Source organism: Bubalus kerabau, chromosome 12 (assembly GCF_029407905.1).
Source record: "Bubalus kerabau isolate K-KA32 ecotype Philippines breed swamp buffalo chromosome 12, PCC_UOA_SB_1v2, whole genome shotgun sequence".
Lineage (NCBI taxonomy): Eukaryota > Metazoa > Chordata > Mammalia > Artiodactyla > Bovidae > Bubalus > Bubalus kerabau.
The window spans coordinates 48143967-48164613 of record NC_073635.1 but is presented as its reverse complement, the minus strand read 5'-3'; the positions used below and the strand labels follow the sequence as shown (position 1 = coordinate 48164613).

Below are 20647 nucleotides of genomic sequence, written 5' to 3'. Positions count from 1 at the left end.
TCCTCTAAACTACTTTAAAAAACTATTTTAAAGCTAACATTTCATTGTCATTTATAGGAATATGAATTCCTCTACAGGTTTACATGTGGACAGTCTATCTGACCTGAATGATCTGGGTGCACCCTTGCCTGGAGGCTGGGAGATGTATTCTTTTGGTCATTTTCCATCTCTGTGATTTTGGACAAAAAGTATGTTAGAAATGATAGGCATCATTACATTTGGAGTATCTATGAATATTCTCGCTAACAGAAATTCATCTTTGGGGTTCCAGTGAATTAAAGGAAAACATCTGAATTCTAATAATAGATATGTGGATGTCAGTTAAGTTTCGCTGTTTGAAGATCTATTAACTCATTTCCTACTTTTGACAAATGTACAGATTAGACTTCTAACTTGTAAAATAAAAACATATTGCCTTTAAGTTAAAAAAATCCATTAAAAAAACACATGGATATATCACTGGGCTGGCTAAAAAGTTTTTCTGTAAGATGTTAAGGCAAAATCCAAACAAACTTTTTGGCCAACACAATGTTTTGAAACTCTCAAATAATGCAAGGGAAATCCCAATAGTATGAATTATTAATGATTAAAATAAATGGTAAGTTGAGGAAAGGGACCTCCTTCATCCAAGAGTTTTGTAACAGTCAAGATTATCTGTCTGCATGAAACAGTTTTACCAGATCTAGTCAGAGACTGCTTCAACCCTTTGTCTTCATTGTGCTGAATAGAGAATATACAATTAAAGTTTAAAAGTCAACTAACTGGAGGATGAGAATAAATAATAACAGTTAACATTTATTGAGAATTTAAACTGCAAAATAAATATCATTTCATTCTATGATGCACAGAATTATATGATGTATATGTTTCTTCCTTCATTTACAGTAAAAACCCTTTAATGATAAAAGGAATTGAGAATATCTTCACATCTGGTAACAATGATTTCTGGAATTTCTTCATACTAGTAACAATGATTTCTACAGAAGGAGAAACTAAATGATCACGTATCCAGCATATGACATAGAAATAAACAGGTTACACATACATTTATTAAAACCAGAAAGGGCTAAAAGTTAGCTGAATGAAAAAAATGAGTATAACAAAAATAAAACATGGAAGTCATTATATTATTAAAAGATCTTACTTATTGAATCTTAAGTATAATAAAGCAAAAAGTACTCACTATATAGAAGAAAGCAATTATATGGTCTAAATGAAGTTAATATAGCTTAGCTTAAAGCTGTATTTTCACACTCTGTTAAAAACATCCAATTCTGTTTCTTTACCTCAGAATGTAAGTGCCATGATGTTCTTAAAAAAATATTATTAGAAGCAGGATGTCTTTTAATTCAGAATAAATATATGTCACACATCATATGGCACAGAGGCTAGAATCTATAAAGTGTCATTTAAGATCGAGTAATTTGCTAAATGTCACATTAGTAGGTTGAAAAGATAATCCAACTTTTTACTAATTCAAATGACTTAAAAGGCATATGGAATGGGTTGAATGGTGGGCTGTCCCCAAAATGTATGTCCATGCTCCAATATTACCTTACATGGAAAAAGGGTTTTTGCAGATGTGATTAAGCAAATATCCTGAGAGGAAGAGCCTGCCTTGGGTTATTTGGGTAGGCCCTAAATGCAATCACACATATCCTTATAAAACACATACAGAGGAAAAGGTGATATGAAAACTGGCAGAGACTAGAGGAGATGTGGCCATAAGCCAAGGAAAGCAAGGAATGCCTGGAGCCCCAGAAGATGGAAGAAGCAAGGAATGGAGTGTCCCTGGAGCTTGTGGAGAGAGCATGGCCTTACAGACACCTTGGTTTCAGACTTCTAGCTTCCAGACTGAGAGAATAAATTTCTGCTGTTTTAAGTCACAAAGTTTGGGATAATTTATTATGGCAACCACAGGAAATTAATACAGTATCATTGTGAATTTTGTTATTGTTTTTAAAATGCATACTGCAGAGCAAAAATGTACATATTGATGCTGTTTAACATCACACATGTTGTGCTTCATATTCTGCTTACTGATGGAATGACACAATTCTGTGGCAGAATGAACACCGGGACAGGAACAAAGAGAACACATATCTACTTCTAATGCTGCTCCTAGTAACAGTTTAACTCCAGACAAGTCATATAACCTATTTAGGAGTCTTTCCTCATCTGCTAAATGAGTAGAATGTTTTCAATAACTAAGGTTTTCCCAGCTCTAAACTTTAGGCAACCTTTAAAGTTCCCAAAAGGAATAAAAGTAGAGTGTAAACATTTTTATGATAAAAATGAAGATATTAAAATTGTAACACTGGACAGTCTGATCAACTGAAATCTGCCAGAAGACTGTAAGATTCACAGGATTGCACAAATTTATACACAGGAATTATTAAATACTCATCATATGTAAAATTCTCCATAAAATATTAACTTTTACAAACATTCATGTAACACCAGTTATATGTCCAGAAATGTGTCAGGCTCCATGTAATATAATAGAAAAATAAGTCTGAACGGTTTATAGAAACTGAACTACTACTTATTATATGGCCATTAAAAAAGTTAATACACTTAAAACCCTTAAACAGTGCTAGGCATAGTAAGAGATCAATAAATATTAACTTTATTACCTAGACTAAATCTCATTTTTTCTTGAGTGCCTTCTATCAATAAGAAGAACCTTACAGCACTTTAAGATAATATTAGGAGGGTTATGCAGTAACAACATTTTTAAAAGCTTAACTATCTGATTTTTATTCATGGCAACCATTTCTTATTCCTTCAAAACATAACACTTCCAATCAATTCTGTTTCCTTTTTACTGAAAGAACTTTTCATAATGACTGCAGTACTGAAGTATAATTTAGAAGCAGTCTCTAAAACTGGAAGTAACGTTCATCTAAATATGCCTGCCAAGTTTAAAAATGTATTAGGAGTTAAATTGAAACATGTTGAAAATGACTCATTGTGGACCAGAATATACACTGTAGGAAATAAGAGCTCATTTACAAGTGGGAGAAATACACTCACACTTCATCTGTGGTAATTCTCTGGACTTTCCTTCCAGTAAACATCATATTTTAAAATAATCGTGGAAAATATCTTACTTTTAACTGAAGTTTTTATGAGTTGATTTAGTCAGCTGGCATTCCAACTTTTTACACATATCTTTTTTTGGACACGGATATATTTACCAAATGTAAATCTATGAAAATTTCCCCCTAAGCAACAGAGCAGCAGCCTATAAAGAAGGCTATATAAATGCACGCGTGTGCGCACACACACACCCACCCACCCACACATACCCCTCTCTCTGATTCAATTCATATACATAATGACTGACCAACTACGACTCTGGATTTCTAAGAAAGCATCTTGAAAAATGTGCAGATATATGATGATGTGTTTTCTTTCATTTACAAACACACGGTATTGATAAGTCACCAGAAGAGCACGTGCTTTGAGTTCTTTTTCTAGCAACACTTACATATTTGTACTGATTCTATCTACTCTCTCCACTTGGGACCAAAAATTACAATTTGTGAGGCAACTGGTTAGATTTAGAAAAGATGATAGAACCCGCTCATCCTCCTCCACTCACCTCTACAAAAAAATAAAATAAAAGGTCTGCAAGATGAATGGACCTGAAACCTTGATCTTACTATCACCATATTCTCACTAAGCTAATTAATGAGCTACATACTGAACTATATCTTTGATCATAGCTTAATGTGGCCTTAAGCTAGATTCAGTGAAAAAGTGCGCACTTTCCCTGTGGCAAATGTGATGCCTAAATATTCCGGAGCATCTCTTCATTGTGTATATATTGTCATGGCAGAGGGATTCTCAAGGCCCTGAATTATTATTTTAAAACAATTTTAATAAATGAATTATTCCAGAATAGTTTTAGATCCTGTGTTATTTTTCACTTAAAAAAAAAAAATCTTTTGCATCTCTTTTGTTTTGGCTGTGCTGGATCCTCGTGACGGCACGAGGGCTTTCTTTAACTGCAGCGCATAGGCCTCTCCTATTGCAGCACATGGGCTCCATAGCCTGCAGACAGTAGCCGGGCGCACAGGCTCTAGAGCACACAGGCTTGGCTGCCCCACAGCATATGGAACCTTAGTTTCCCGACCAGGGAATGAGTCTGTGTCCCCTGCCTTGTAAGGTGGATTCTTAACCACTGGATCATAATCACAGTCCCTCTTTTTCCTCTTTAAATATCTGGAGTTACTTATTGTGAAAAGAATATAGTTTAATTTTTGACCCAAATTGTATTTCCTTTCCTATATAATAGAGGGTCCATCACACTTAAAATTGCAAGACACATTCAGTTGTCTGTCATGTTAAGAATTTATATTTTCTGTTTTATGCTTCTTTGATGTTTGCTTTGTTATCTATCTTTTGTTATAAAGTCTATACTTTCTTTTTCTTTTCTCTTTTCCTCTGGCAATATGCAAGTATACTGTCTGTTTTCAGTTTAATTAATGTTTTCTTTCATAACTAATATGTTTAAATATATATTTGTTGATAATGCTATCGATTCTTATGAAGTTTGAGGAAATTATAATTATACAATATTATATATATTATATACACACTATTTTCCTCTCACCATCAATTCTCTAATTTTAGTCGCAAGTCGCTATTTTTGCCTTTACTTATGTTAAATTATTATTTTTATGCTGTAGTTTCCCCTTAACTATTATGATTACAATGTGTTTTGAAACCAGAATGACAACAGTTATTATGATTTAATTTTACATTAAGTGTTCACTGCCAGTTCTTTTACACCTTAGCATCTCAATTCATGAGTTCTTTGATTCCTTGGCTGTGGTGACATGCTTTTAAAGCGGCTTCAGTCATGTTTGACTCTTTTGCGACCCCATGGACTGCAGCCCACCAGGTTCCTCTGTTCATGGAATTTTCCAGTATTCCGACAAGAATACTGGAGTGGGTTGCCATTTCCTTCTCCAGGGGATCTTACTGACTCAGGGATCGAACCTGAGTCTCCTGTCTCCTGCACTGCAGGCAGATCCTTTACCCTCTGAGCCATCGGGGAAGTTCAGGTTACACTTTTAAGTAGGTTTTTTTAAGGAGGGCCACATGGGTAACAGGTTTCCTGAGTCCTCATAGGACTAGTGACTTTTCATTACTTAGGATGCAAAAATGTCACCCCTCACATACTTTCACTTCCTTGAATCACACTCTCATTTTATCTCTCTCAAATAATTGCTTACCTTCTAAAAATTACTTTATTGTTTATTGACATGCATTCTGATTTACAACATAAGAACGTAAATTCCACTGAAACAGAGACCTTTTCTTAAATCTTCAATTTCACTGTCAAGAAGTGCTTGCTTAAAACAGATGGTTAATAAATATTGTCAGGAACTTCCCTGGTGGTCCAGTAGCTAAGACTCCGACCTCCAATGCAGGGAACTGGGGTTTGACCCTTGGTAAGGGAGCTGGATCCCACAATGCCACCACCAGGACTCTGCATGCCACAACTGAGGATCCCATATGCTGCAACTAAGACCTGGGGTTGCCAAAGCAATTAACTAATCAATTGATATATTTTTTAAAAAATAATACTGCTAAACAAATAAAGTACAAAATTATGGAAAGAGAAAATTAAGCTCAACCAGTATTTTGTTTCTCAGCAAATGACTTACTTATCCAGTCCAGATACTTCTAATAATGTTCCTTTAAGTTATATTTAACAACTTCACTTGGATTTACTGCACTGTTGTTCCTGTTCTCTCCACACCACCCAGAATGTGGTGAGTTCTGCTGAACTGCAGATCCTTATCTCAGAAAGAATTTTCTTCTACTATATCTCTAAATATTTTTTCCTTTTCCATTTTGTTTTCTAATCCTGACACACTAACATTCTCCTTTTTTTAAAAAAAATTCTTCTTGATACACTAATTCTCTGAATGTGGCTATACTTTGTCTGTTCTCTATGTCTAATATCACTTCACTAAATGTTTGCATGACTTTTTTCTCTTTCTGTTTTTGTTTTGGTCTGTTTCTGATTTAGAGACCTCCCTTTTCAAATTATCAATTCAATGTTCTGGATCACCCTCCCTCCTTTTCCTATCCTCACTTTATTCTTTAATTCCTTAATAAGATTTGTGCATCATCAGTTCAGTAGAGTTCAGTCACTCAGTTGTGTCCAATTCTTTGTGACCCCATGATCTGCAGCACGCCAGGCTACCCTGTCAATTACGAACTCAAAGAGCTTACTCAAACTCATGTCCATGGAGTTGGTGATGCCATCCAACCATCTCATCCTCTGTCGTCCCCTTCTTTTCTCGCCTTCAATCTTTCCCAGCATCAGGGTCTTTTCAAAAGTCAGCTCTTCGCATCAGGTGGCCAAAGTGTTGGAGTTTCAAGCTTCAGCATCAGTCCTTTCAATGATTCAGGACTGATTTCCTTTAGGATGGACAGGTTAGATACCTTTACAGTCCAAGGGACTCTCAAGACTCTTCTCCACCATCACAGTTCAAAAGCAACAATTCTTCAGCTCTCAGCTTTCTTTATAGTCCAACTCTCACATCCATACATGACTACTGGAAAAACCATAGCCTTGACTAGACGGACCTTTGTTGGCAAAGTAATGTCTCTGCTTTTTAATATGCTATTTAGGTTGGTCATAACTTTCCTTCCAAGGAGCAAGGGTCTTTTAATCTCATGGTTGCAGCCATCTACAGTGATTTTGGAGCCCCCCCCAAAATAAAGTCTCTCACTGTTTTCATTGTTTCCCCATCTGTTTGCCATGAAGTGATAGGACTGGATGCCATGATCTTAGTTTTCTGAATGTTGAGTTTTACACCAATTTTTTCACTCTCTCTTCCACTTTCACCAAGAGGCTCTTTAGTTCTTCTTCACTTTCTGCCATAAGGGTGGTGTCATCTGCATATCTGAGGTTATTGATATTTCTCCTGGCAATCTTGATTCCAATTTGTGCTTCATCCACCCCAGCATTTCTCAGGATGTACTCTGTATATAAGTTAAATAAGCAGGGTGACAATATACAGCCTTGACGTACTCCTTATTTGATTTGGAACCAGTCTATTGTTTCATGTCCAATTCTAACTGTTGCTTCCTGACCTGCATACAGATTTCTCAAGAGGCAAGTGAGTGACCATACAATCGTGGTTATCTGGGTCATAAAGATCTTTTTTGTATAGTTCTTTGATGTATTCTTACCACCTCACCTGAATATCTTATGCTTCTGTTAGGTCCATATGATTTCTGTCCTTTATTGAGCCCATCTTTGCATGAAATGTTCCCTTGCTGCTGCTGCTAAGTCACTTCAGTCGTGTCCGACTCTGTGCGACCCCATAGATGGCAGCCCACCAGGCTCCCCTGTCCCTGGGATTCTCCAGGCAAGAACACTGGAGTGGGTTGCCATTTCCTTCTCCAATGCATGAAAGTGAAAAGTGAAAGTGAAGTTGCTCAGTCGTGTCTGACTTCGCAACCCCATGGACTGCAGCCTACCAGGCTCCTCCATCCATGGGATTTTCTAGGCAAAAGTACTGGAGTGGAGTGCCACTGCCTTCTCTGAAATGTTCCCTTGGTATCTCTAATTTTCTTGAAGACATCTCTAGTCTTTCCCATTCTATTGTCTTCCTCTATTTCTGTGCACTGATCACTGAGGAAAGCTTTCTTATCTCTTCTTGCTATTTTTTGGAATTCTGCACTCAAATGGGTGTTACCTTTCCTTTTCTCCTTTGCTTTTCTGTCTTTTCTTTTCTCAGCTATTTGTAAGGCCTCCTCGGACAACCATTTTGCATTTTTGCATTTCCTTTTCTTGGGGATAGTCTTGATCACTGCCTCCTGTACAATGGCATGAACCTCCGTTAATAGTTCTTCAGGCAGTCTATCAGATCTAATGCCTTGAATCTATTTGTCACTTCTACTGTATAACCGTTAGGGATTTGATTTACATCATACCTGAATGGTCTAGTGGTTTTCCCTACTTTCTTCAATTTAAGTTGGAATTTGGCAATAAGGAGTTCATGATCTGAGCCGCAGTCAGCTCCTGGTCTTGTTTTTGCTGACTGTATAGAGCTTCTCCATCTTTGGCTGCAAAGAATATAATCAATCTGATTTCGGTGTTGACCATCTGGTGATGTCCATGTGTAGAATCTTCTCTTGTGTTGTTGGAAGAGGGTGTTTGCTATGACCAGTGTGTTCTCTTGGCAAAACTCTATTAGTCTTTGACCTGCTTCGTTTTGTACTCCAAGGCCAAATTTGCCTGTTATTCCAGGTATCTCTTGACTTCCTACTTTTGCATTCCAGTCCCCTATAATGAAAAGGACATCTTTTTTGCGTGTTAGTTCTAGAAGGTCTTGTAGGTCTTCATAGAACCGTTTAACTTCAGTTTCTTCAGCATTACTGGCCAAGGCATAGACTTGGATTACTGTGATATTGAATGCTTTGCCTTGGAAATGATCAGAGATCATTCTGTCATTTTTGAGATTGCATCCAAGTTAAAAAAAAAAAAAAGCTTATATTTTCTTTGAGATTACTGGTTAATTAAGGCACCAAGAAAGGCACAGTGATAGATACTGTTTTAGTGTTTCCAAAACATGTATTTGAGGAATGAATAGCTCAGGATTATTTGGGGAGCTTTGTAGGAAGTCCAAATACCAAGTAGAGGGAGGCAAAAAAAAATGTCTTCCAAAAAAACCCCAAAATATCTCTCCAGGTAACTGAAATTCATCTAGATTTGGGAATTACTGATACAGTAAAATCAAGTTTGGGGCACTCTTTTCAGCATTCAAACTGCCTTCATGATGGAAAGAGTCAAAACGAACATGGTAAGCTCTGATCAATTGAAATTGATAAATATTTGTTGAGAATTACTTATATCAAAGACACTAAATAGAGGCCTTATCTTACTAGAGAGGCAAAGATACGGATGAGAAAAACGTCTGACCTCAAAAAAAACCCCAACACTTCAGAGGCAAAGATCTGCAAATTAAACACACAATTATAATGCTAGGAAATAGAAGAGATGTCAATATTTCTGACAGGAACTTACGGCATGCTTGGAAGACAAGATCAATGATTTCAGTCTCACCTCATGAATGTGCATCTACCTGACAGGTGAAAGGTAAGATACATGAGAAAGGGGAAAGAAAAGGTCATTCTTAGCAAAGAATACATATAAAAGGGTGAGCGAGGAAGCACCACACTCTTGCAGAACGTGAAAAGATCAACTAGTCCTGAGTATAAGGGGAGAATCAAAACAAAGATCTGCAACTGGGAAGACAGGCAGGAAGTCTGTGAAGGACTTTAAATGCTAAGTTGTGTGCAGTCTGGATGCCATTCTTCTGAATGACATGATCAGAGCTCTCAGTTTTAGAACATTATTCTCGAAGAATGAGTGATGAAAATAGGACTAAACTCAAAGCGGCAAGATGGTTCAGAGGCTATTATAAATAGTTCGGGCAAGAGAAAAGAAAGATTTGACTAAAGCAGCGGCACCTGGGTTTAAGAGGAGGGATGTGATTAGATATATTTAGAAATTAGAAATAACATGACATTTGTTTAGTTTAAGTGTTCAGAGAGGCCCTTCTGGACTATCCTATCATGATATACCCTGCCTGAGCCATTATTCCTCCTCCAATCTAGTTCAGAGCAATCATCAAAACACATAATTATAATAATTATGGATCTGTTTGATTATTTTCCGTCTCCCTCAATTGACTCTCAGTAGGGGCAATCTCCCTTCACTGCTTTATTTATGTACATCAACTTCCAGCACAGCAAATGGCACATGGTAGTTGTCAATAAACACTCTTGGTTGAATAAAAGGAAGAGGAGTGAGGGGGAAAAAAGTAGATGTGAACCACCAGCTCTCTTGTTCAAGGGCCTGGGCAAATAATGACATTAGTCAGAATGCAGAACTACGGGAGGAGATACAGGTCTGGGCAAGAGGACTGACTGAGGGGGAACGATGGAACAATCAATTAAGAGGCTACTGTACACAATTACAACATGACACCAGTCAAGAAGTAATGAGAAGCTGACCCAGGATGATGGCAGCAGGAATGCAGAGGATTATACAGATATGACAGGGATTTTAGAAGCTATGAAATTTAGCAAGATTACACAGGGGAACAAGGGGAAAGGATTATTATTCTGGAAGGTCAAACAGAAATAAATGACTTAAAAATGGTGGTATAGTTTATTGATGTGAGGTCAGCTAAAGCCACTTTTTGTTTTGGGAAGGGTGAATGTTGGCAGAAGCTGAGTTTGTTTCAGAAATACTGAGTTTAAAGTTCTAGAAAAACATCGAGGTAAAAATGTCAATCACATAGCTGGAAATACAGTTTATAAAACATAAGAAAAGATTCGGTTTGAGTTTAAAAGCACATTTGGTCATTCCCTAAAGTGACAGGTAAAAGCTGAGCACAAGAGATTCCAGAAAGAAGAGACATATATATGTATATGATCCAACATATCAATAAAAATTATCAAAAGTCATTAAAACAAAATAGAAAAGAAAACAAATGAACCGCTTCAGATTAAAGGAGACTGAAGAGGCATGATAACTAAAAGTAGAGCATAATTTTGGATGGGATGTTGGGCCAGAAAAAAGACTGTTATAAAAGGGCATTATTGGGACAATGACAAAAATGTATAAAAGTGTTATCAATGTTATCCTGAATTTAACAAGTGTCCTGTGGTTGTATAAGAGAATATTCTTATTCCTAGAAAATAAACTGTGAATATGTAAAAGTATATGATGCATTAAACTATGCAGAAAAAAAAAACAATGTGTAGGGGAAGAAGGGAAAGAAAGATGAGAGAGAGAATAAGAAGAATAGAACAAATGTAGTTAAATGCTAGAAAGGGGCAGATCTAGATAAAAGACCTAAAGGAGTTCTTTGCATCATTCTTGTAGCTTTTGTGCACAAATGAAATTTGAAATAATAAGTTAAAAAAGAATAAGGACTAAGATAGAATGCTAAAGCCCAGTTTTGATTTGATAACAACTCTGAGAGTGATATCCATTGAAAGTTATTCTGGCTTGAGGACAGAAGAGGTTTATGCTGCCAGGGATGGAAACAGCTTTCTCTATATGATTTGTTCCATTTACACAACAAGATATGCTGATAACTCTAGTCTATTACTGTATAAAGATGTTCTGTCCCACGGACTAACAATACTGGCATCCATCATTAATTTTCCTGATGTAGCATTTTTTTGTTTTTTGGCTACAGAAGCCACCCAGTCCTTCTCTGAGAAAAAACAGACTGACAGAAAAAAATATCTAATTGTTTTGTGCATGTGTGTGTTTTGACTCGCTGCACGAAAATACTCAAGATGTATTCTTTTGAGGAGGAGAATAGGTATATCACTTTAGAACCTGTAGTACCCTTTAAGCCCAATTACAAGCAACAAACTATCCATGAGTGGCTACAGGACCCCCTGGGCCATTGTTTCTGGTGGGACAAGGAATTTCAGATCAGACCAATACCTTATAAAGAAAAAGAAAGATAGATGAGAGGTGGATAAAACAAAATCCATACACTGTGATCCGAATATGGGTGTTTCTTATCAGTTCTTTTCAAAGTCTTGTGTCTAGACCAAGAAGGAAGAAATAATTTTCATCTCAGCAATAAATTTCTTAATGCTTTCATGTACATGACATTATATACTACTAATTCCAAAGCCTTTACTAGGAAAGAAACAGAGTCACTTGTGGTAACTTAGGATGTAATGAAACCAGTTTAGAATATTCTATACAAGTGGCCAAATATATGTCAGATGGAACAGCAGCTAAAAAACCAAAAGAAAATTTGAGAACGTGGAGCTTGACTGTTTCAATATAAATGAAACAAACCAATGGGCAAACAGAACATTTCAAAAAATAAGAGAAATCAAGTAATAAAACATAATTTTATCAACTCTGAAAAATCATCAGAGTAGCTTACAATTAAAGAGAGCACTTGGCAAATTTTCAAAGAAAAAATAAAATACTAAAATTTATTTAAGAAGCATGAATTTATTGTATATTCTTTCTTTCATAGAGAAGTATGTCAAAAGAGTAACTTAATATGGGATTGAGAATCAAGAATTTCTGCATTCAAATAACAACTATGATGTGAATTAAACGTTATGTAACCATGAAAATTAAGGATAATATGAATGAAATTACCACATAATTTATTAAGTAAACAAAGTTTAAACACAATATAAATAATTTTTCTTTCAAATTTCAACATCCTTTATCCCATTTCAAATGACACGAACATTTATGTGCCTACTGAAGGAGCAAGGCAAGACTGAAAAACAAATAAACAAAGATAAAACAGTATAAGAATATGACAAAATGTAGAATAAAGGCATGTCAAAACTGTTCTACTCTTGGGGATAAGGCACTGAATGGAAATTTAGGACAGCTGGCTGCTATATCAAGCTTTAAATTAGCCCAATATAACATATGACTCTCTTAATCTACTCACTAGATGTCCTATTCCCTCTTATCTTCTGTCTTCCATAAGTAAAAAATCAGGACAAAATTCTACTATCCCCAGAGTAGTTGTAGGGATTGAAATCATAATGTCAAGTAATATTCATTTAACAATATCTACAAACTGAAAAAAAAATTCCAAATACATCAAACCATAGCTAAAAAAAAATTAAAATAACTGTAACTGAAAAATAAAGACTATAAACTCTGGAGAAGGCAATGGCAACCCACTCCAGTACTCTTGCCTGGAAAATCCCATGGACAGAGGAGCCTGGTAGGCTGCAGTCCATGGGGTTGCTAAGAGTCGGACACAACTGAGCGACTTCACTTTCACTTTTCACTTTCATGCACTGGAGAAGGAAATGGCAATCCACTCCAGTGTTCTTGCCTGGAGAATCCCAGGGACGGGGAGCCTGGTGGGCTGCTGTCTATGGGAGTCGGACATAGTCAGACACAACCGAATTGACGTGGCAGCAGCAGCTGGATTATAAATTTAAGCTAAGATTCAAACACAGGCCTCTCCTGTAGGATCCCACAGATATAACAGTGTATTCAAATTTATTCTGTTAACACTGATTGAGTTTAAAAATTTCCCCTTGGGGCAGAAAGAGTCCTCGGAGTGCTTACAGAGATTCAAAGCAACAGAAGGAGAGGTAATAACTATTCCTGCTCATGAAAGCTGGGTATTTGTTACTTATAATTAAATAAATTATTGAACTTGAATTGGGACATATACAGATCTTTTCTATGCCTGAGAAAAGTCCAAACTGTTTTTGTACAAAATTAAAGTCTTGAGCAAAAAGCCTTTTTCATTGATGTTTGAAAGTGGCATACCACTTCCTTACATTTCTCTTTATAATAACACAGGTTGTTTAATCATTAAATGAAGCATTTGGTAAAGTAAAACTTTCAACAAAAATGAAAAAGTTGCAATTAGTTATACTTGACTAGAAAATTGTGTATAGACATGTCTCAGGCTTTACTTAAGCACCATTCAGGGAAATCACAGTGCATGTAAAGAATGAAACACATTTGTTTATTCTGATTTTGACACAAAGGAAGCCAGAGTAAAAACTCAACCTCTGAAAAATAAAACAAACATATTTCCTGGGGTTTCAATATATACAAAACATATACATGATATTCCCAAAATATTCCTAGGCCAACTATACTCAAAAGAATTTCAGTGGATATTTAAATATATAGAGAGAAAGTATCTTTTTCAAATATTGTGTTAAACACTAAGTTTTTATTAAAAAAAAAAACACAACAGAAAAAGTGAACTACAGAGATTTTAAGATACAAAAATAGCTTGGGTTCACCATTCCTTTTACATGGTAACTTAATCAGTGTATTAATTCTTTCGAACTGTTGTTACAGATAATTTCAGGATCAAAATGGACTTCAGGGACTTTCCTGGTGGTCCAGTGGTTAAGAATCCGCCCTGCAATGCAGGGGACATGGGTTTGATCCTTGGTCAATAAACTAACATCCCACATGTTTCTGAGCAACTAAGCCTGTACGGTGCAACTACAGAGTCCATGTGTCTCAGTGAAAAATCCTGCATGTGCCAAACTAAAACCTGATGCAGCCAAACAAATAAATAAATACTTAAAAAAGGAGAGAGAGACTTTAAACTCATCAAGCTACCCACTTGATACTTCAATCCTTATAAACACAATCCTACTGAATGCTTAGCCAGCTGATGCCTGCACATTTCTGTGCAGAACACAGAAATGTGTTCTCCATTTCTGATGGAGAACACAGTCGATGCCAAGGCCATTTTGAAAAGCCCTATCAGAAAACTTGGGCTTCCCTGGTAGCTCAGTTGGTAAAGAATCCGCCTGCAATGCAGGAGACCCTGGTTCGATTCCAGGGTCGGGAAGATTCACTCGAGAAGGGATAGGCTACCCATTCCAGGATTCTTGGGCTTCCATGGTGGCTCAGCTGGTAAAGAATCTGCCTGCAGTGTGGGAGACCTGGGTTCGATCCCTGGGTTGGGACGGTCCCCCGGAGAAGGGAAAGGCTACCTACTCTAGTATTCTGGCATGGAGAATTCCAGGACTGTATAGTCTATGGGGTCACAAAGAGTCAGACATGATGGAGAGACTTTCACTTTCATCAGAAAGCTTATCTTTACTCTTTTTTGTAATGTCTACTCAGTTGTTCCAATTCTACTACTTTAGACCTTACCAAGTGAGAAAAGTACCCATCAACTATTTGTAGACAGTTATAATCTGGGCACTAATAGGATGTTTTCTAATCTTTTGAGTAGGTTTGGTCAATTTCCTCTTAAGACCTTTGGTTTAGAGCTTGGGTGCCCAGACCCAGCGTGATTCTATAAACAAGATAATTCCTGATCACATTCTAGATATAACTTCTATTACCATAGAATAGTATCTGCATATGAAAATTTTCCAAGTTGTCTTTGCATTTTAATTCTAAGCTGATATAGAAATATTAATATCTCCTTTTTTATTTTTATTTTTTTAATTATGAAAGTATGATAACACATTTACAGGAGACCTGGAAAATTATGAACAAGGTTCATACAGAACAAGGTTACATACAGTCCCACTATTTAATATCTCCTTTTAATGCACTTTCATTTTATTGAGCTTTGCACATGCTGAACTTTTTTTTCCCCTCTTACAAACTGAAGGTTTGTGGCACCAAGCAAGTTCACCAGTGCCATTTTTCCAATATCTGCTCACTTTCATATCAGTGTCACATTTTGGAGATTTCTCATAATATTTTAAAATTATTATTATTATTATATTTATTATAGTGATCTGGGATCAGTGATTTTTTATGTTACTACTGTAATTGTTTGGGGGCTCTAGAAATCTTGCCTATATAAGATAACAAACTATTTATAATAATCTCTGAACTATCTTCCTGTTATTCGCTTAGTACTACTTTCATCACTCATTCTTCCAGGGTAATTATTCTAGAACTGGAACTCTGATCATGTTATTCAACAGAATGGCATACAGAATGCACAGCTTAGTACTTAAAGTCATTCACAGACTCTCTGACTATCTTCTCAGGCTCTCTCCCTGTCCTTGGGCCTCCCCATTCCCTGAGACACAACGATACTGAAATTACCCCTACAATGGCCTCCAAAGTGTTCAAGTGAAAGGAAGAGGCACACATTTCTCATTTTAAATCAAAAGCTAGAAATGATTAAGCTTAGAGGCACACCGAAAGTTGATATAGGTTGAAAGTTGATATAGGCTGAAAGTTAGGCCTCTTGTGCTGAAGAGTTAGCCAAGTTGTGGATGTAAAGGAAAAGTTCTTGGAAGGAAATTAAAACTGTCTCCAGTGAACACAAAAATGATAAGAAAGTAAAACAGCCTTACTGCTGATATGAAGCAAGTTTTAGTAGTCTAGACAGATGGTCAAACCAGCCACCATGTTCCCTTAAGCCAAAGCCTAATACAGAGCAAGGCAACATTCAGAAAACGAAGATCATGGCATCTGGCCCCATCACTTCATGGGAAATAGATGGGGAAACAGTGGAAACTGTGGCAGACTTTATTTTCTGGGGCTCCAAAATCACTGCAGATGGTGACTGCAGCCATGAAATTAAAAGACACTCCTTGCAAGAAAAGTTATAACCAACCTAGATAGCATATTCAAAAGCAGAGACATTACTTTGCTAGCAAAGGTCCATCTAGTCAAGGCTATGGTTTTTCCAGTGGTCATGTATGGATGTGAGAGTTGGACTGTGAAGAAAGCTGAGCGCCGAAGAATAGATGCTTTTGAACTGTGGTGTTGGAGAAGACTCTTGAGAGTCCCTTGGACTGCAAGGAGATCCTCCCAGTCCATTCTGAAGGAGATCAGCCCTGGGATTTCTTCGGAAGGAATGATGCTAAAGCTGAAACTCCAGTACTTTGGCCACCTCATGCGAAGAGTTGACTCATTGGAAAAGACTCTGATGCTGGGAGGGATTGGGGGCAGGAGGAGAAGTGGATGACAGAGGATGAGATGGCTGGATGGCATCACTGACTCGATGGACGTGAGTCTGGGTGAACTCCGGGAGTTGGTGATGGACAGGGAGGCCTGGTGTGCTGCGATTCATGGGGTCGCAAAGAGTCGGACACGACTGAGCGACTGAACTGACCTGAACTGAGGAGAGGTAAGGAAGCTGCAGAAGAAAAGTCTGAAGCTTGAAGAGGTTGGTTCATGGGATCATGAAATTTAAGGAAAGAAGTCATCTCCATAACATAAAAGTGCAAGGCAAACCAGCAAGTGATGATGTAAAAGCTGTAGCAAGTTATCCAGATGATCTAGCTAAGATAATTAATGAAAGTGGCTACACTAAACACAGATTATCAATGTAAGAAGAAGATGCCACCTATGACTTTCATAGCTAGAGAGGAGAAGTCAATGCCTAGTTTCAAAGTTTCAAAGAAGAATCTGACTCTCTTGTTAGGGGCTAATGAAGCTGGAGACTTTAAGGTGATGCCAATGCTCACTTACTGTTCTGAAAATCCTAGGTGGCCTAAGAATTGTGCTAAATCTACTCTACTTGTGCTCTATAAGTGGAACAGCAGAGTCTGGATGACCCTGATCTGTTTATAACATGGCTCACTGAATATTTTAAGCCCACTGCTGAGACTGACTCCAAAAAAAAAAACCAACCTTTTCTTTTTTTTTTCCTCAGTATTTTATTTTATTTTTTTTTATTTTATTTTATTTTTAAACCTGAAACACTGTATTAGTTTTGCCAAACAACCTTTTCAAAAATATTACTACTCAATGACAATGTCTTTAGTTAACCAACAGTTCTAAGGATGGATGCACAACGACATGAATGCTGTTTTCATGTCTGCTAACACATAACATAACTGATTCTATAGTCCATGGGTCAAGGAGTTATTTCAACTTCCAAGTCTTTCATGGTAAAAATAATCATCTACTGATGATTAGCGATTTCACTCTTGGGTATTAATATGAGAGAAAAAGAAACATATACCCACAAAAAGACTTGTATACAAACATTCATAGCAGCTTTATTCATAGCAGAACCAAACTGGGAAAAAAAACAAACATCCACTGAGAGGTGAATGAATAAACAAACTGTACATTCATGCCCAGCAAGTTAAGAAATGAACTACTGGTGTAACATAAAATGGATGAAGACATACGATGTTGAGTGAAAGAACTTAGACACAAAAGGGTACACAATTCCATTTCTTTTTAATCCATGAAGAACAAAACTAAACTATGGTGAGAGAAATCACAAAGTGTTCACCTCTTGATGGGTGGTGGCTGAGACTGACCAAAGGGACATAAGGAAACTCCTTAGGGTGACTATACTGCTCTCTGTCTTGTTTCAATATGTACGATTATCACATATGTAAATTATTACATGTACATAATACTTAAATGAAAATTAAACTTCTATTAAAAAGATATATTCTAAAAGAAAGAGTAATGGGAACAAAAATCAAAGTTTCAATGTCTCTGTTTTCAGGATGCTTACCTGTCTAAGAGCTGATCATGTTTTTCTAGAGCATTCTTTTCAGCCATCACTGCTCGGTCCTTTTCAGCCACAGCATTATCCCTTGCTTCTCGGAGGTTTCTAAAATTTAAATATATATTTCAGTTATTCCAAACACACAGTATCCATCTTTTCAAGACTCACAAATGGGTTTGCTTGCAGTCGGACTAACTGATAAATCTTAGGGATGCCCTAGGGGTTGGGTGATCCACAGTGCATGTAATATGAATATGCCTGGCTCGGTGAGTTTCTCTAGTAGCACACAGCAGCATAGGTAAAAACATGCTCTAATCTTTAAGTGTCATGCTACCTTTCGCCACAATTTTTCTCAACATGGTTGAAGGCAGGCTGGCTGGTTTATATATATAGCAACTCATTTAACCCTGCCACAATGTAAAGAGGTAGGTATAATTACCAAGATATTAAAGACAAGAAAGCTGAGGTTTTGAGAAGTTAATAAATATAAAATACAATTTCATAGTGAGAGATAAAGATATAGAGATACGATATAGAGATCAAAAAAATCCAAATGGAAATGAAGTTTGGGATATGAGCAAGAGAACCGATGAACTGATGGATCCTGGGTCTCACTTGGAGACGAAAGGAAGAGAACACAGAAGGACTGAGATTAGAAGGCAAGGGACGAAGGACTTGAAGTCCTGATAAGATAACCCACAGATTACGAGGAAGTCGTTGTGCAGGCAGGATGGAAGACCAGAGACTGCTGTCAAAAAATGGTGATTCAGAGGTAGAGTAGTGCCTTCAGCCTTGGAATTTTAGTTCATAAAATGGAGGGTGTGACGTGAGAATAGCTAAATGAAGCAGAGATGAGATGAAGGTCAATGTTCATGCAGGGCTCAAGGAAATATGAGGCCACAGTATTAGTCATTCACTTACAGTGCTGATGACAGCAGGAAGTGAAATTGACCGAAAGATACACTGAGTGACAGTTAAGGGGAATATCCAAAAGGTGGAAGATAAGAACAGTGAGAAATTAGGAATGATACAGCCATATCAGTTCAGTCACTTCAGTTGCTCAGTCCTGTCCGACTCTGCGACCCCATTGACGGCAGCACGCCAGGCTTCCCATTCTATCACCAACTCCGGGAGCCTAGCCTCATGTCCATCGAGTGGGTGATGCCATCCAATCATCTCATCCTCTGTCGTCCCCTTCTCCTCCCACCTTCAATTTTTCCCAGCATCCCAGGGTCTTTGCAAATGGGTCACTTCTTCGAATCAGGGAGCCAAACTATGGGAGTTTCAGCTCCAACATCAGTCCTTCCAATGAATATTCAGGACTGATTTCCTTCAGGATGGACTGATTGGATCTCCTTGCAGTCTAAGGGACTCTCAAGAGTCTTCTCCAACACCACAGTTCAAAAGCATTGATTCTTCGGTGCTAAGCTTTCTTTATAGTCCACTCTCACATCCACACATGATTACTGGAAAAATCATAGCCTTGACTAGATGGACCTTTGTTGGCAAAGTAATGTCTCTGCTTTTGAATATGCTGTCTAGGTTGGTCATAACTTTTCTTCCAAGGAGTAAGCGTCTTTTAATTTCCTGGCTGCAGTCACCATCTGTAGTGATTTTGGAGCTCAAAAAAATAAAGTCTGCCACAGTTTCCACTGTTTCACCATCTATTTCCCATGAAATGATGGGACCAGATGGCATGATTTTTGTTTTCTGAATGTTGAGCTTTAAGCCAATTTTTTCACTCTCCTCTTTCACTTTCAAGAGGCTCTTTAGTTCTTCTTCACTTTCTGCCATAAGGGTGGTGTCATCTGCATATCTGAGGTTATTGATTTTTCTCCCTGCAAACTAGATTCCAGCTTGTGCTTCTTCCAGTCCAGTGTTTCTCATGATGTACTCTGCATATAAGTTAAATAAGCACGGTCACAATATACAGCCTTGACGAACTCCTTTTCCTATTTGGAACCAGTCTATTGTTCCATGTCCAGTTCTAACTGTTGCTTCCTGACCTGCATACAGATTTCTCTGGAGGCACGTCAGGTGGTTTGGTATTCCCATTTCTTTCAGAATTTTCCACAGTTTATTGCGATTCACACAGTCAAAGGCTTTGGCATAGTCAATAAAGCAGAAATAGATGTTTTTCTGGAACTCTCTTGCTTTTTCGATGATCTAACGGATGTTTGCAATTTGATCTCTGGTTCCTCTGCCTTTTCTAAAATCAGCTTGAACATGTGGAAGTTCATGGTTCACATACTCTTGAAGCCTGGCTTGGAGAATTTTGAGCATTACTTTGCTAGCATGTGAGATGAGTGCAATTGTGCGGTAGTTTGCGCATTCTTTGGCATTCTCTTTCTTTGGGATTGGAATGAAAACTGACCTTTTCCAGTCCTGTGGCCACTGCTGAGGTTTCCAAATTTGCTGGCATATTAAGTGCAACACTTTCACAGCATTATCTTTTAGGATCTGAAATAGTTCAATTGGAATTTCATCACCTCCACTAGCTTTGTTCGTAGTGATGCTTCCTAAGGCTCACTTGACTTTGTATTCCAGGATGTCTGGCTTAGTTGAGTGATCACACCATCGTGATTATCTGGGTCTTAAAGATCTTTTTTGTATAGTTCTTCTGTGTATTCTTGCCACCTCTTCTTAATATCTTCTGTTTC

General features: G+C 37.4%; 1 protein-coding gene across 3 annotated transcripts in view; it reads right to left on the bottom strand.

Annotated features, from left to right (window-relative positions):
* The window catches only part of PIBF1 (progesterone immunomodulatory binding factor 1), a 231449-nt gene that overhangs the window by 133142 nt on the left and 77660 nt on the right, over positions 1–20647 (bottom strand). For all 3 annotated transcript variants that reach the window (XM_055542632.1, XM_055542633.1, XM_055542634.1), the window contains exon 10: positions 17994–18092. In XM_055542632.1, coding sequence (XP_055398607.1) covers positions 17994–18092 — 99 coding nt within the window. The remainder of the gene's footprint in view (positions 1–17993; positions 18093–20647) is intronic.